Source organism: Thamnophis sirtalis, unplaced genomic scaffold (genome assembly GCF_051295495.1).
Source record: "Thamnophis sirtalis isolate CommonGarterSnake01/CBP01778 unplaced genomic scaffold, rThaSir2_p1.2 scaffold_11, whole genome shotgun sequence".
NCBI classification, from domain to species: Eukaryota; Metazoa; Chordata; class Lepidosauria; order Squamata; family Natricidae; genus Thamnophis; species Thamnophis sirtalis.
Window position 1 is genome coordinate 45,125,500 of NW_028261391.1, and position 16,376 is coordinate 45,141,875.

General features: G+C 36.2%; 1 protein-coding gene across 1 annotated transcript in view; it reads left to right on the top strand.

Moving 5' to 3' along the window:
* ARMH3 (armadillo like helical domain containing 3) overlaps positions 1 to 16,376 on the top strand; it is a 143,170-nt gene that overhangs the window by 28,027 nt on the left and 98,767 nt on the right. Inside the window, exons 18-21 of the mRNA XM_087725723.1 lie at positions 240 to 305; positions 1,787 to 1,856; positions 3,525 to 3,585; positions 4,947 to 5,035. Of these exons, the coding sequence (XP_087581849.1) occupies positions 240 to 305; positions 1,787 to 1,856; positions 3,525 to 3,585; positions 4,947 to 5,035 (286 nt within the window). The remainder of the gene's footprint in view (positions 1 to 239; positions 306 to 1,786; positions 1,857 to 3,524; positions 3,586 to 4,946; positions 5,036 to 16,376) is intronic.

Below are 16,376 nucleotides of genomic sequence, written 5' to 3' on the forward strand. Positions count from 1 at the left end.
ATGGATGCGTTCCAGGAAAGCCTGAAGGACAAGGTTGGGATGGAAATTCTGGAGAAGATCTGTGTGGTCGTTAATCAATTTGAATAATCATAATTAGTCAACTAGATGAAAAATACATTTGAATCATCTGCCAGGAGTAATATTTCAGATTGTTGCATTCATAAATGTTGTCTTTCAATACTACTTTGATATTAAAATGTGTGATTTTGCTTACTTTGGTTATTTTTCTTTTTCCATAGGACCAGTATGCTAATGCTTTTCTGCATGATGACAATATGAATTTTCGTGTAAACCTCCACAGAATGGTAAGTTGTCTTGAGCAGGAACTCTGTTAGGTCAAAGTCAGCCTTGGATTTTTTCCTCTCTTTTACTTCTTGTTTGTATTAGTGATTTGGGTTTGATGTTTTTCAACTGTTTTGTATTTTAACCTTTGTTAGTTTGGGTTTTTTTATTTTAATTTAATTTAATCCTGTTTGCCACACAGAGTCACTTGTTGATGTTTAGCCACATAAGTTGGATACATAAATAAAACTGATGCTTTGGTATTAAGCTTTTGCATGGTGATGTTGGTAAATATCTGAAAGTTTCTGGTGAACATTTGGTGTACTCGGTGTTCTGGTCTTATTTTTCTTAATTTTCCCACCCTTATTCCAGTAGTTTATTGCAGAATGCAAGACTGGCTCATGGTTGTGGTCAAACAGCCTCATCAAGATTTCTTGAGTGGGGTGAGCTTGTAGAACACAGTGGAGAGCAATTTGCATTGTTGCAATGAGAGATAACTAGATCTACAGAAATATTAGAGAATAATATATATGTATGTATATTTTTATATGAGGACAAGGCTGAGTTAAATTGATATGGCTGACGCAATCAACTACTTTCCGATGGGATTTTCCCCCTGGCTATTTCAGGTGTCACTTTCTGCTCTTCTTAACATTTTTGGAAGCAGTTGGGACACTTATTAACCCCATTAACTTCTTTCCCTGTTTCATCCTATACTATGTGACTGCAGGAGGAAAAAGTTAAAAATAGAATGGAGAAAGAGTGGAAATTCCTAAAGCATTCATTTTTAGAGCAACTGTAGGATTTAATTTTGTTCCAGCAGTAGATAAAGAAAGTTAAACCTTTGTTAACACTCTCTTTGGTATTCTTACAACACAAATGACAAAGGAAAGTGAGTTAACTACAAACAACCCTGGGCTGTTTTGAACTAAATCTAATGTATTCTAACTCATTGACTGGGTTATGTTAGAGCCTCCCTGAGTCAGCTAATCAAAGTGTATTGGGGAAAAGCAGCCTGTATGTATCTAGTCTGAATAGCTGCTTTTTCTGTTTTTCCAGCTGCTAGATAATGATATAATGAATACATGAAAATCTGTCTAACTATCTCAGTATTTTCTCTCTACTCTGGTTGGTATTGCAGGTGCCTAAGCTACCTTTTTGCTTTAAAGCTTAATGAACAAAATAAATGCTGTGGGGTAGAAGAGGATATCAGAGTCTGCAGGGAGAGGAAGTGAAGTAATATGCAGTATGATGTTATCAAAGAAATTCCCAAAATTACATACTTGTATCTGACATCAGGATGCTAGCAGATAAAAACTGGATTTGCATGATGATGTCATCATGTGAACATCATAATTTTTCCCTGTTGTGACCAGCTATGGATTCCTATATGAGAGGATGAAATCGTCCTATTCTGAGCAGTTTGATTTATATGGAAAATACTAGTAGTTTCAGTAATCACTGCTTTATACCTTCTGACTAATTCATTTTCTTGTGTTTGAAGCCTATGAGACACAGGAAGAAAGCCGCTGATAAGAATCTTCCCTGTCGACCTCTAGTTTGTGCAGTGTTGGGTAAGTCTACATGCCAGATTTTGTCAACAGTTTCTTCATAGATTGGGGGGAGGGGGGAAGGAGATAAAGGATTGGGGCAGGAGGAAAATATTTATAAGCCAATTCTGAAATGCATTTCATTTACCAATATAATGCAGTTCTGTGTTTCCCACCTACTGCTTCCTTCTTTTGGCAAGAAGTAAAAGCTTTTCTAGACAAATCCATTCCAAACTAATTGAAGGGTGAGGGAATATATTTATTTTAAAAGACTGTTAGATCACAATGGAATAACTGGTTAATTTTTTTTTATATGGGACGAGTGCTGTATAGAAATACAATAAAGTATAGAAGGTTTTGTGGAGGACTGAATGCAAGGATCCTTAGGACCTTCTCTATTTTACAGTTGTTTTCAATACCGATAAGAGGAAAACTAGCAAAGCTGTTTGTGTTATTTTGTCAACTTAGAATAAATATATTGTGTTTATATATTGACATAAAGTGTTTCTGAGTGTAGGTGATGTAGTAAGAGTTCCTCGCTTCCAAATTACAGTTATATTTTCTGTCCTTTAGTTCCTTAATGCACAAACTATAGGATTTCTCTCTCTCCAACAAGTATAACTTGGAATCATTGTACATAATAATGTTATGTTGAGGCCCATGATGGTGAACCTATGGCACGTGTGCCACAGGTGGCACACAGAGCCATTTGTCAGGGCACGCGAGTCAATGCCCTGTCAGCTGGCCAGTTGACTTCGGCCTTCTTTTGAGGCCATTTTTTGCCCTCCAGAGGCTTCCCCGAAACTTCCAAAGTGCAAAAAACCGGTCCTACGGGCAAACCGGAAGTTCGGGAACAGACTTCCGGTTTTGCTTGGAGGACCATTTTTTGCCCTCCAGAGCCTTCAGGGAAGCTTCCTGAAGGCCCCTGAAAGCTCAGGAGGTCAAAAATCGGCCCTATGGGGAACCCGGAAGTCACTTCTGGTTTGCTCATAGGACTGGATTTTGCCCTCTGGGGCCTTCAGAGAAGCCTCCTAAAGGCCCCTGAAGTGTTCGGAGGGCAAAAAACAGACCTACAGTTTGGGAATGGTGACTTCCGGTTTGTCCATAGGTCTGTTTTTTGCCCTCCGGAGCCTGCAGGAGCCGAGGTGGCACAGTGGTTAAATGCAGCACTGCAGGCTACTTCAGCTGACTGCAGTTCTGCAGTTCGGGTGTTCAAATCTCACCGTCTCAGGGTTGACTCAGCCTTCCATCCTTCCAAGGTGGGTAAAATGAGGACCCGGATTGTTGTTGGGGGCAATATGCTGACTCTGTAAACCGCTTAGAGAGGGCTGAAGCGGTATATAAGTCTAACTGCTATTGCTATTGCTATTGCAGGGAAGCTCCTGAGGCCTCTGGAGGGCATCTGTGTGGGGGACGGGGAGACTGTTTCGCCCTCCCAAGCTCCTAGAAAGCCTCTGGAGCCTGGGGAAGGTGAAAAAACTGTGGCAAAAGCAGGGGGAGGGGGCGCATAGCATTATGGGTGTGGCACACCGACGCTTTTGGCACGGCAGCCAAAAAAGGTTTGCCATCACTGGTCTAGGCCATTGTTAACAGGGATAACACTAGCCAAGAATGATATCTTAGAATTTTCAGTTAGAATGGCAACTAATTATAAATCCTGTATCTTTAAATATTTGTATCACATTTTTGCAGATCTTGTGGTGGAATTTATAATAACGCACATGATGAAAGAATTTCCCATGGATCTCTATGTGTAAGTAACAACTACATGAAATTCTAGTTAATTTTAAGAGCGCTTCAAAATTCCAAACAGTGATATTTCTTTTCAATCCATCAAATAATTTAAGAAAAAAATGATTCAAATCCCCATTTTTCTTTCCTAAGTTATTTAACATAGTATGGTAGTTGTTATCTCCAAAGGGAATGTTGTGGTGGGTTACATACACTTGCATGTAAAATGTTAGGGCCCTCTGGTCAAATTGTATGTTTCAATGCATCCCTAAGTGAACAGGAGCTGATATATCCTCTCCATGGTACAAAATTAAACATGACACCTTTACTATTTATGTGTGGATTATTCAAAATAAGGAAAAGTGAATATGGCATGTGTAAAAGTTTTGACAGCCTTTCATTCAGTATTTTTTAATACCACCCTTGGCAGAAATAATAGTTTCCAAGCGTTTCATGTACTGTAGCTAGCTAAAACCCTTTTTATTTTTGCTTTTGGAACTTTTTTCACTCTATCCTTCAAAAACCTCTAGTTCAAAAATATCTTTGCATGTATTGCATCTTTGAGATTCCCTACAGATATTCAGTCATTTTCATATAACATAATTTTAAGCCATAATGAGTGGATCCTATATCACATTAAGCCTAAATAAACAAGCAATGCTATAATTTAGGATTATGTGTGAACCAAGGTGAGTTTCTCGTAACTCTGAGTATATGATATTGTGATGTGTGTAGAGTGTTGTAGCTTTTAAACTTCTATAAGTGGCCAAAGATTTTGTTAAATCTAAATGATCTGGTTAGTATAATGTACTAAGCCTCTGTTAATTATGATTTATTGAACAAGCAATTTTTGATTGTTCAGGGAACATATTAAGCCATAAATCATGATTTGCAAATATTTATGGTTGGCTTCATGCAATATATGCAGCCAAAATAATAAAAATCATATTTTGCATTTGGTGCGAACCCAATTAATATTATATTCAGTCTAGTTGGAAGCACTATTCTTGATTTGATTTATTTGAATTCCAAATTTCAATAAAAGCTGTTAAACTTGTTTCATTTTCCTTTTTCTTGGAACCTAGATTATTTGTGTGGAATATTAGTCAAGTCATGCCCACCAAACCATGCCCACAGAACCAATAGTAAACAAATTTGAATTTCACCACTGGTGCACTGATATCCTGAATATTCCATACTGATAATTTGAGGTACTGTTTTACAAGTAGTTGGGATATTACTGTGTTTCAACATTTTCAGCCTTGATCTCAGTAGCCGCAGTTCTATATGACACATTCTTTTTAGAGCTACTTATTGAAAGTATACATCACTCCCAATTTTTTGCTGCTAATTATGTTGTGGGCTCCTTTATTTTTTCCCCAGGTGCTGTATTCAAATAGTGCACAAGCTGCTTTGCTACCAGAAAAAGTGCAGAGTGAGACTTCATTATACTTGGAGGGAACTCTGGTCAGGTACGTTTTTAGTCTTATTGTCCTAAGGGCTGATGTATGCCTTCATAGAGTCAGTGCTCATAGTTTTAATATAAGTGTTAAATGCAATGCAAATGTATACTACATTCCAGGACTTGACTGTAGGTGATTTCACCTGAAAACACAATTTGGAGAGTCAAGGAAAATAAATTAATATTTTAAAATTCTAGCTTTGTTTTTTGTTGGGTGCTGAGACTGTTTTCCATGTAGAGGAACCTTTTATGGGATCTACTGTGATAAGTTTCATATTTTAGAATTGAGATGCTGTAGTTGTTTCACCTCAACACAGAACTCCCATTTTGATAGTAGTTTTGTTAGTCTTTTTCTGTGTGTGTTTTCAGCATACTGAATTCTGAGTTCTAACATGGCAGGAGGAGAGCCATGTTAACGTATGGTGACCAAAAAACTTTAGGAGCCTGGTAGCACATTTTCTAACTCATCCGTTTTTTGAAAAAGCATAAGATTTTATGAGCTGCAGTGAGTTGTAGTTCATGAAAGTTTATGCTGTTTCTTTAAATTGAAGAGTTGGAAAAGGTGCGATCAGCTTTTTTCTGATTTCGTATTCTGACTTTTAATATGACATATTTTCTTTTTTCTTATTGTTGGCAGCATATTCAAAGATATGGAAAATGACAAAGGGATGCAAGCAGACTTTTGGGTAGCAATTCTGTCAAACACTATGCTCTGAATGGATGTTTTGCAAGTGAAATGGGGGATATTAAAACTTAATTCTCAGAGATTAGCATGTATTTTGGAAATGAATTAGATTGCAGCAGTACATTTATCTAGTCTCTTATTTTGTGTCATTGTTCCTTGCTATAAGTACAACTAACCATTCTGTCTTTATAAAAGTTTTCCATGACTTCATTAAGCTTTTCTCAAAAAGCCCAGACATCCTGCCCGTTTAAGGAACTGTGTACGTTGTACTTGTAATTTATGTTTTTAGTGAATTTCTTCCTGAAAGTGCTTTTCAAAAGCTTTGTTCTTAAAAATACTGTGGAAAGCTGGCTAGCAATTTCCTTATGGGAACTCTGTAAAAATAGATGAAACTGCTGCTATTTTCTGATCCTATATAAGTTAATTAATATTTCCTTTTGTGAATATTTCCTTTAGCAGGTTTCTGAAAGTATTCTGTGCATATTATTGGCAAGCTGTAGAACTGATGTTTGAACTGGATTTTCTGGGAACTCTATAATTGTTGCCTCTTACTCCCTGTTGCCCTCTGTTAGTTGCCTTAGGATAATGATATAACTGATAAGATGATGTTGCATCAGAGTTCACATCTCTAAATATTAGAGATAAAAAGTATACGATGTATCAGATAAATATAAGAGGTGGAGCTGCTATATTTAATGTTACCTAAAGTAGTTTTTGCAGAATCTAATTCTGCAAAAGTTAAGTTAAAGCTAAGTAAATGTTTACTTTATTTAACAAATATGTAGGCAGTATAGAATAATGAAATAATAGGATTTAATAGCCATAGGACAAAAAAATCTGTATCTAGACAATTGGATGTAGATTTTCCTTTTGTGTCTCATTGTTGAAATTCATAGTAGTTTTCTGTAAAATACTGGATTTAAGTATTGATTATTTCATTTCTCTCTAAAAAGCTGATACCATATCATTGATCAGAAAGAATTGTGCTGGCTTTCTTCATAATTACTTAATTTCCAAAGTTCAAAACATTTCATAGCATTTGTACTGGAGTAATGAATGGATACAATTCTGATATCTTAGTTTTGCTCATTAAACAGTGGCCTAACACTGAATCATTGAGTTTAGTTTGGCCAAGAAGAATCTAGATCAGAGATGATTAAAGGTTTAGGTAGTGTTTTTTGTTTTTTATTTTATTGTATATACTTTTATTCAAAGTGTGTGTGTGAATAAAGAATTTAGAAAATAACTAAGGTTGAAAACAGTTCCATTAATCACCCTGTTTAATTTCTCAGATCTGCTTCAAAGTTTTTTTTAATATTACCTTGTGCTGAGACATAAGTAAGTTAGTTATTGAGAAGAGGGCCTTTTTGGAATCTCATTTGTTTTCTGATCATCAAGGTATGCTTGTTAATGTATGTATATCTTTTCTATTTATGCAGACTTTTAAAAATTGTATTTCTGGTGATATACCAGATTTATTTCTATTTATAGTATGTAAATATCAACTATTTTAATTTAATATTATACATTTTAGTAAATTATGTTGAATAACTATTGGTAATTCATTCAACATTCTTTGCCAGGATAGCCATAACTTTTTGGATTAATATATGAATGATAATAAAAGCACTTACCAAGGCATTAAAGAAAACAAAAATACAATAATTACAAATCAACGCAATACAGTGAAATTAGCTCAGACTCCTTTTAATAATACTAAAACAACTAACAAACAGTATATTTAAAATAATATCTCAGAACAGGATTGAGCACATATTCACCCATAATTTAAAGCTAATCTTAAACTGCAACCCATAGCAACCAGAACTCATCCTAAAACACTAATCTAATAAAAAAGATTTTTAAATGCCTCTTACAGGCTTGTTCAAGAACTATGGGGCTATATCCATAAAGAATTGGAGCCTGGAGACCCAAGAGGAAGGAACAGGAAGAAGGCTGTGTTTACACCAACTTAAAGAGAAAATTGTAGGGAGAAATAAAGACAGATATTTGTAAGAGATTGTGACTGGTAGAGGCCTTGAAACACAAGGACCTGTAATTTGGAATGGCTTAAATGAGGCTCTGTATAGGCCTTGCTTTGTACCAAGATATGAGAATAGAATTCTGGACTAAAACAGGAGACAAGAGGAATCAGGAATATCTGCCAGGAAACTGACACTTACATATAAAACAATCAAAGTGTTTTACAATCTCCTCCATTAGAAAAATCACATGTTTATCAAGTAGAGGTTTATTCACATAATTGGGGGACTAGTCCATTGTTTTATTGTGAATTGCTTCAGAGCAACATTTAACAAATTGGAATAAATAAGCAATGTGTCATCATAGGAACTGTTTTGGCTAGTCTGACTATTGACTCTGATATTTTGTGCTGGCTTCTGTATCAGCAGAATTTCCAATCTGTTCTAATATTTCTCTGTCAGGAACACATATTTCTATTATTTTATGATGGGTGCTTTGCAAGACTGAGATTTATAGAAACAAGAAAAAGCAAAAAAGGGTGTAGACAGCATACAACTATTATAATGTTCGACTTATGACCACGATGGAGTTCTGAATTCTGGGTGTAAGTTGTTGCATTCATAAATCAAGGTACAACGTGCCTGGATTCAATTTTATGACCATTTTTATGACAGCCATAAAGTGAGTCACTGCAGTCATTAAGCAAATCCAGTATATTAGTAGCTAGTTTTTGCCATTTTTTTTAGCAAAACAGTTTAAAAAATGTTGTCATTGCAGTCACATGACTGCAGCATACTGCAGCTGGTCTTGTGAGCCAGTTGCCAATCACCCAAATGTGATGATATGACCTTGAGGGTGTAATGTTGTAGTTATAAGGACAGGTTGTTCATTATTTTGAAGTCCATCATAATTTTGAGTGGTTGTTATGTAACCAGTTGTAGGTTGTGGGCTATCTGTAGTTTGAAGCGTTCTACATTGTGATATCTAGTATGTTTCATGTAATAAAAGCTACCTGTATATCAGATTATCAGTGGAGTTACTGTTTCAGTTGCCTTTTACACGCAGCTGTCAAGTTTCACATTCATGTATATCCTTCTCTTTCACTTATCTGGTAATCCATAACAAAGGTACCTTTATCCTGCCTCCAAAGCTATATAACCAGATGTGTCTCAGCTTACAACATATATTTAGATGTGTTTTTTTAAACCAGTTCTCAACTTACCTTTGGCAAAATGTCTTTGCTTTCTTGATCAATTGACAATCAGCCTGCCAGTGTAAACTGTATCCTGTCCTAAATGCCTGCCATCTCTGTAGATCTGTGGTAAATTGTTCCTTGGGAAGGTTTGATGCCCTTATTCATAAGAAAGAAGCTGATAGTCTGATTTTTCTCCCTGTAGGATGTGGCTGATGTTTGGCCCAATTTGTAAATGATCCCCTCTCAAGCCAGTGTTTTTGAACACTTATATAGCAATTTGGAGTTCAGTGTAGCTAGTTCTTGTATCCCAAGAAATCCCTACTATTCCCCTAGGAACTACCTTTTAGTAGTAGTTGTCTTAACAAATGTAAATGCAAGCATTGAAATATTAACTTTGCAAAACATAGGGAAACTATGTCATTATTGGGGCTTTAAAGATGTTCACAATTCCCTTATTAGAAAAAAGTTAATATTTATAATTACTCTTACTTGTTTAGAACGTTGAATTGATTTTATTTGTTCAATAGTTTTAGCATGAGAAAACTGCTGGTAGATGATGCTAAAAAGTTGTTCATTATAATAAATTAATTTGATTTAATAATTAACCTTTTTTTAGTTTTCAGAACTATTAGCTTTGATTACTGCTTGTTAATTCAATGAACATTTCTAGGTGATATATGCCCTATGATCTGAGTCATCCACTTTAATGTGATTACCGCATTATCTGTGAGGTCTTGCTCTATTTAGACTAAAGTGGACAAATTTTTAGAAGCATCATTTCATGTTTTGGCAAAGCTTAGGAATTTCAGGAATAGGTCTTAGATTTTTGCATTTCTTTCTTTGGATTTCGGGGAGTTCTATCTTTATTTTTGTTTTCCCCATTTCTCCACAGCTGTTTTAAACCTATATAAGGACTTTCAATTTTCATGTGTTTTTTGCCCTAGAGTTGCTAAAAACAATACCTTGCAATTTTTAAATAATTATTGTCATAAGAGAGAAAATGCAGTATTTAAACTTGATGCTTTCTGATTCTAGGCATATCTCTTTAAATGCTTGAAGATAATAGTTTAAATGGTCTTACTGCTGGCATAATCCAGTTGACATCCATGTCGGCTTGCTTCTTATGCTTTAGCTTCCTTCTCTTGACTTGGCGAGAGCTTAAAACAAATGCTATCACTTCAAGCAATGAATCTTTATGACACATTTCAGGTCTAACCTTTCTTCCATTATATTTTATGGGCCTTTCGCAGACTTCTACTTTTTCATAGAATCATAGTGCTGCAACAGCCATTTAGATTTTCAAGTTCTTGTGTTCAGTGCAGGAATCTTCCGTTGGGGATTTGTGATCTGCTCTTGCTGCTTTTCTTAATATTCAGCCAGAACCTGTCTTTTTAATAACTTCTTTATTAGTCAGTGTCTTGTGCCTTTTTGGATAAGATGGCAAATAGCCTTTGTTCTTGGGTATTTTTTATGATTTTTTTAAAACTGCACAGTCAATTACTGTAATGTTCCTTCCCTCAACCTCTTCTCAGCTGAAGTGTTTATTAATAAATCATGGGCAGAATACATTTAAGAAGATTTCATTTTTTTCTCTTAATAGGTGAGGGTGGCCTAAGGCAACAGCTGACATGATGTAAGTTTTGAGGCATAGATTAAGTAAAAACTTTCCAGAGTCTAGCTTCCTGCTTTTGCCACCTTGTATTTTCATACTTCAAGATGTAGGGCATCTATATGAGTAAGAACTCTGGAGTGTGATTTTCAAGAAGCATGCAGAAAATCTTTCCACAGGATTTTATGAGGAAGTTGCATTAAGAGACACTGCATCCAATACCCTATTACTTAATGTTAGCTTTCTTTATCCCCAAGGTTCACTTTTGTTAGCATATTCCTACACAAAATCTTTTCAACAGAGCTTTCCATCTGATCTGCATTTGACTATACCAAAATTTTAATCTTTTCTTTGAAAGTTTTTTATTTTTTCATTTTCATAACAAATAACCACATGTATACTGTTACATAATCAACATTATTTTATATTATTAAATATTAACATCAGTTTGTTTTACCATCAACCCCCAAAAACGATTACTGGCTCCTCTGCTCTCCAAACAACATATTTGTACCCTGTCCATCACTTTCCTCCCTCTCTCCTCCTCCCTACCTCCTTTCTTCCCTCTGTCATCCTTCTCTACTTCCCCTTCCTCTCTTCTTCTTCTCCTCTCTCCCCCTTCCACTCCTTCTTTCTTTCTTCCTCTTCCCCCCACCCTCTCTCCTTACCCTCTCTTCTTCCCTTACCTCTCTCATCTCTTCCACACTCTTCATCTCATTTACTTGGTGTATTTCAGCCTCTGAGCAAGCTTCATTTTATGTTGATGGTATTTATAATTTCATATCAATAAACCTCTTTAATTTTAACATCTTTTTTTTTGAAGAAACGAAGAAAAAAGTGTATATATATGTGTGTGTGTGTGTGTGTGTTTGTGCTGATAAATAAATAAATATATATCAGCACAAATATAACACAAATATAACAAAGGCAACAGTAAAAATATTGGGTTTCTGTTGTGATGGACTCTTGTGACGAGCCGATTGACAGATAATGGAAGCAGTTAGCTTCCTCCCATAATTGGGGCATACCAGGGGTTGTGACACTATATATATATATATATACACACACACACACACACACACACACACACACACACACACACACACATACATACACACACACACACATACATACACATACATACACATACACACACACACACACACACACACACACACACATACATATATTATTTTTATCCTCCCCCCCCAAACTTATTTTTGGCCGAAATGTGGACCTGATTACAATTCCCAGATATTCTCATCATAATTTTGTATACCTGCCCCAAATTTTTAATTCTGTTTTTATAGTCTCATTATAAGTATATTTCATGTTCCCCCTCCATTTTTCCATATCTTACCTTAGCTTACATTTCATTGTCTTTAAATAACAATCCTTCATTACAATTCCATTGTCTGCTATGTAAAATAACAAGCAATACACACCTCACTTTGTTCATCTTCTTAAGAATTCTATATGTATCCATATTTCATATAACCTATATTCAATTAACTTTCCATTATCCTGTTCAATCAGTTAGCAACTCAGTTTAATTATCATGTAAAGGAGTAAATCACATGCCTCAACTTTATATGCTCCACATAACAATTTCTAAATATCTGATTTTTCCCTAACAAGTCTTTTGTCCCAATTCTCTATTCCTGTCGCCTCCCTGTTCTTTGTTGGGACATGTCCACCATTTTCAATTTTCCCCAAGCCACTGTCAAACCCAGTGAAATCTTTTTTTTTCTTTTTATTTCCCTTTGTTAGGACATATCCTCCTTTTTCAATTTTCCCTATACCACTCTCAAGCCCACTGAAATCTTTCTACCATTTCACCAAAATTTTAATCTGATGGTTAGAAGAAAGAAAGCACGATATATCCTCTTCATTCTGCTGTATGAAACCTGTCTTCCATACAGTAGATGTATAACATTTATGTTTCTTTTGTTTTGGATATTTATCAGTGTAATGTAATAAAATAGTAATTTCATGCTACAAAGATGTGAATGTTGATTTATTTCAGTTTAGGATAGTATTGCAAAATTAGAAAGAATAACAGTTGGAAAAAATATTGTTTTCCTAAGTCATTTTATTATTTATTGAAAGGGAAGTGCCCCTCTATAAATTAGTCTAAGGTTTGTAGCAATCATATTTTTTTTAAAATAAAAACCTATGGATAACAATTGAAAAACTAGCTATTTTATATTTTATCCTCTGGTGTTATCTCAGCAAAAGGAAATTGGATAAGAGATGTAATTGATTCAATTAAACTAAATGCCACTGCTTCCTATGTGGGCCCATTACCTTCTATAACTTTTTCTTGCTTTACCATAAGATGTAATACTGGCTTCTAGCTTAGTTGTCTTCAAAAAAGGTTGGGTGAATTCATGAAAGTCATGAGAATTAATGATCATTAGCCTTGAGAGCAGTATGGTTACCTATGAAGGTCATTTGGGGAGATTAGGAGGAAAAGTACTAGAACAATTACCTTTCACATCCAGTCCCCTGAGCTGCCCCCAAAAGGTGACATACTTGATGGTAAATCTTCTGAGAGATTAAGGAGGCCCAGGGTGGATGTAGCGCCTCATCTCAGAAGTTATTGTCACGGACCCCCAGTGCCATCTCAGTATTACAAGCAAGTCTGAATTCTGATAGAAAAGAGTCCATATAATTTGTTTCTTCTGGGACCTTCTAAAATTGCAGACCAGCCAGCTTTTCAACAACTTTTCCTATAACTGTAAGATTGGAGGCTAGATGAAAAGTGTCCAGTTCCATTGAGTATAGCAATTGCCTCAAGAGGGTGGATGATTGCTTCCTGTAGACATCACACCTCCCACAAGGAGGGATTAAATATTTCATGGCTCCAATTACATGTCACTCCTGGGAAGCCTTAACCACCCAGGAGTGACGTGTATCTGTACCACAGATAGTTGAACTCACAGCTTGAAGGACTCAGTCCATTTCATCGGAACTAATAGAGTCACAGATAACTGTGAAAACTGCACAACAGGTGCCTTCATATGACGTGAACAGCTAGTCTACCACTCAGAATGAATCTGAGTCATTTTATCTGACAGGTGCCAGAATAGTCCACACAGGAGCCTGTAAATCTTTCCCTCAGCCCTATCTACCTAGAGGACAGAGGTCTTCAAACCTGGCAACTTTAAGACTTGTGGACTTCAATTCCCAGAATTCTCCAGCCAGCTCTGCTGGGAGTTGAAGTCCACAAGTCGTAAAGTTGCCAAATTTGAAGACCTGTGACCTAGAGTGACCAGATCACCTTAAACAACTTAAAACATACTTTTGACAGAAAAATATTTTTGCTGCCCTTATTGTATAATCCTTATTATGAAAGAATATTGCATCAAAGGATCCAGGGTTCTTGCTTTCTTCTGCAACAAAAAATGCTCCTTCCTTTTGCAATTACGCCTTTCAAAGGAGGGAGTATACAAAGAGTAGGTTTCTCATGCTCAAAGTCTCTTCCATAAGTTCAGCCTTGAAGTGAATAGGAGATAGAGACACTGGGAACAAATAGAATAGAAGTGTATTTCCAAAGCCATCAGGAGACTTAGTCCGGATGACATTTAACTGTATTTGAAAGATATTTCCTAATTTCTAATGCCATCACATTTTTTTCTCTCTTCTTCACTAAGTCCACAAGAACAATGCAGATCTTAATTATGTTGAGACTATTTTTTAATAGATCTTTGAAGATATATCCTTTTCCTTTGTGTTCTTTGAATTGATCAGTTTAGCCTAGGTCAGTGATGGCTAACCTTTTTGTCTTCGTATGCCGAAAGTGCGCATGTGGGTGAGACAGCATGCACGTGCCCACACCCATAATACAATGTGCGTGCGCCCCCCCCTGTGCCCGGCTCCCCTGCACACACGCCCCGTGTGTGATTCCCCCATTTTGGGCCTAGCCGGCCTCCCTGAAGGGCCCTAGGACCAAAAATGGGGCAGGAGGGAGCGTGGGGAAGTGCTCCCCATGCTTCCCCCCACCCCCATGGATATGCACACTGTTACAGGTGTTATGTCTGCCTTGTATGCAGCTTTATTCCTCTCTAGCATTCATCTCCATTGTTCAGTGATTCATTTCCTTCCTCTCTAGGGTTTACCTCTATCTGCTCCTGTGAGACAGTTCCTGTTCCTGTTGGATGTATATAGTTATAGTCTTGATGTCTTGCATAGTGTTTTAGCTGCATTTTTGATTAAACAGCATGCGCTGCAGAGACCTGAAAAACAGTGGGAGTCATGTGCACGTACGCACGCGCAGTGGAGCTCAGCTGGGGTGACAACTTGCATGCCGGCAAAGAGGCCTAGGTCCCTGATGGACCAAGTAGGATTTCAGGGAGAGCTTGGGATTTTCCCTGAGACTCTAATACATAGCTCAACTAAGGCCATAATCACTACTTAGAATGAAATGGCAACAGTGGCCTTGGATTGGATCATGCATGGATCCCCATCAGATTTGCTTCAGGAGATGAAATGCCTAAAATGTTGCTGGAGGAAAATGAAGAGTGAACCAAACTGAGCACAGATCAGAGTGTTCCCTAGACATTACTTTGCAATCCAGAAGTTTCATGTGACAGAATTTCCCCAATTAGAAGAAATTGTTATCAGCCTGTGATTTTTGTCTATTGGATAATTGCTGGAAGCAAATTGTTAAAAAATATGAATGGAAGGAAGAAAAGTTTCTATTGACTGTAGAATATAAAGCATTCCAACTCTTTGGCTGAATCATTTGACAATGAATTTTTTTAAAGCTGAACCATTGAATAAAACATACCTAATGCCTACTACTGGGAGAAGTTCCCAATAAGCTGCTATCACAGAGACTCAGGACAGCTGTCTTAGTCCCAAGTAGTGATTGCCTTGGATGGCAACGTTTGCTATGGGAGCTTAGTTACCTTGGAAACGTGTTTTAACTGCAACTTTGCTATAGGGAGAGATTGTTTGGCATTGCTGTTTTGCTTTGAAGTCTGATGTCTTTAGGCACAATATGAGCAAGGTCTATTTTGACCTGAATCAATATGGTATAAAGGTCTTATTCACAATCCTAAGCATTTAAATCGAACTGGGTATATTGATGAGAAGAGCATAGTGCTCTTGTGACACAGTATTATCCTGTATCCATTTGTTCAAGTTAATGTTGCTATAAACACACTATGCTCTGTTCTGTACATGTGAGGATGAAATGTGGTGTTTATTTGCTTGTGATTTTCTATTCACAATCTTGTCTGTTATTTGTGCCTCTCTCCTTGGTTATGCTTACTCAAATGATGTTTTGAATTAAGGTGATTTAACTCTTTTTGGGTTTTTTTCTCTTGTTATAAGTAACCACAGAAAAGAACCCCAAAACAGTTAAATCACCTTATATGATTACTTAATTTATAGCAACATATATATCTAGAATATGGGCTCCTTTTTATCCTCCCTTTTCAGATCTCTTTCGATTCCTCTTAGTATGTTAAATATTTTTAAAAGTTCAAAGAATACCAGCAACTGTCATTACTATGATTATGTTTCTTCTTCTTGACTTCTTTCACACTGCCAGTTATTAATGATCAGAGACTGAAAACAATCTGAATAGCTAAATATGCATGTATAATGAATACATTTTTCTGTGGTATGTGTATACTTAGTTTTCTGTTTAGCTACTGTGATGATTCTGACCAACAACACAAAATAGGTCACGATATATTCAAATCTTCCAAAGCATTTATTCTTAAACAAACAGTACAAACAAGCTAAAAAACACCAGAACAAACAAAAACAGTGAGCCACAAATGAACTCCTTAACAGAAGTCAAAAGTTAATGTATAGTCTCAATTGCTAAATCAAGATCATTTGAAATTCTTTCGAAGAAACGTATG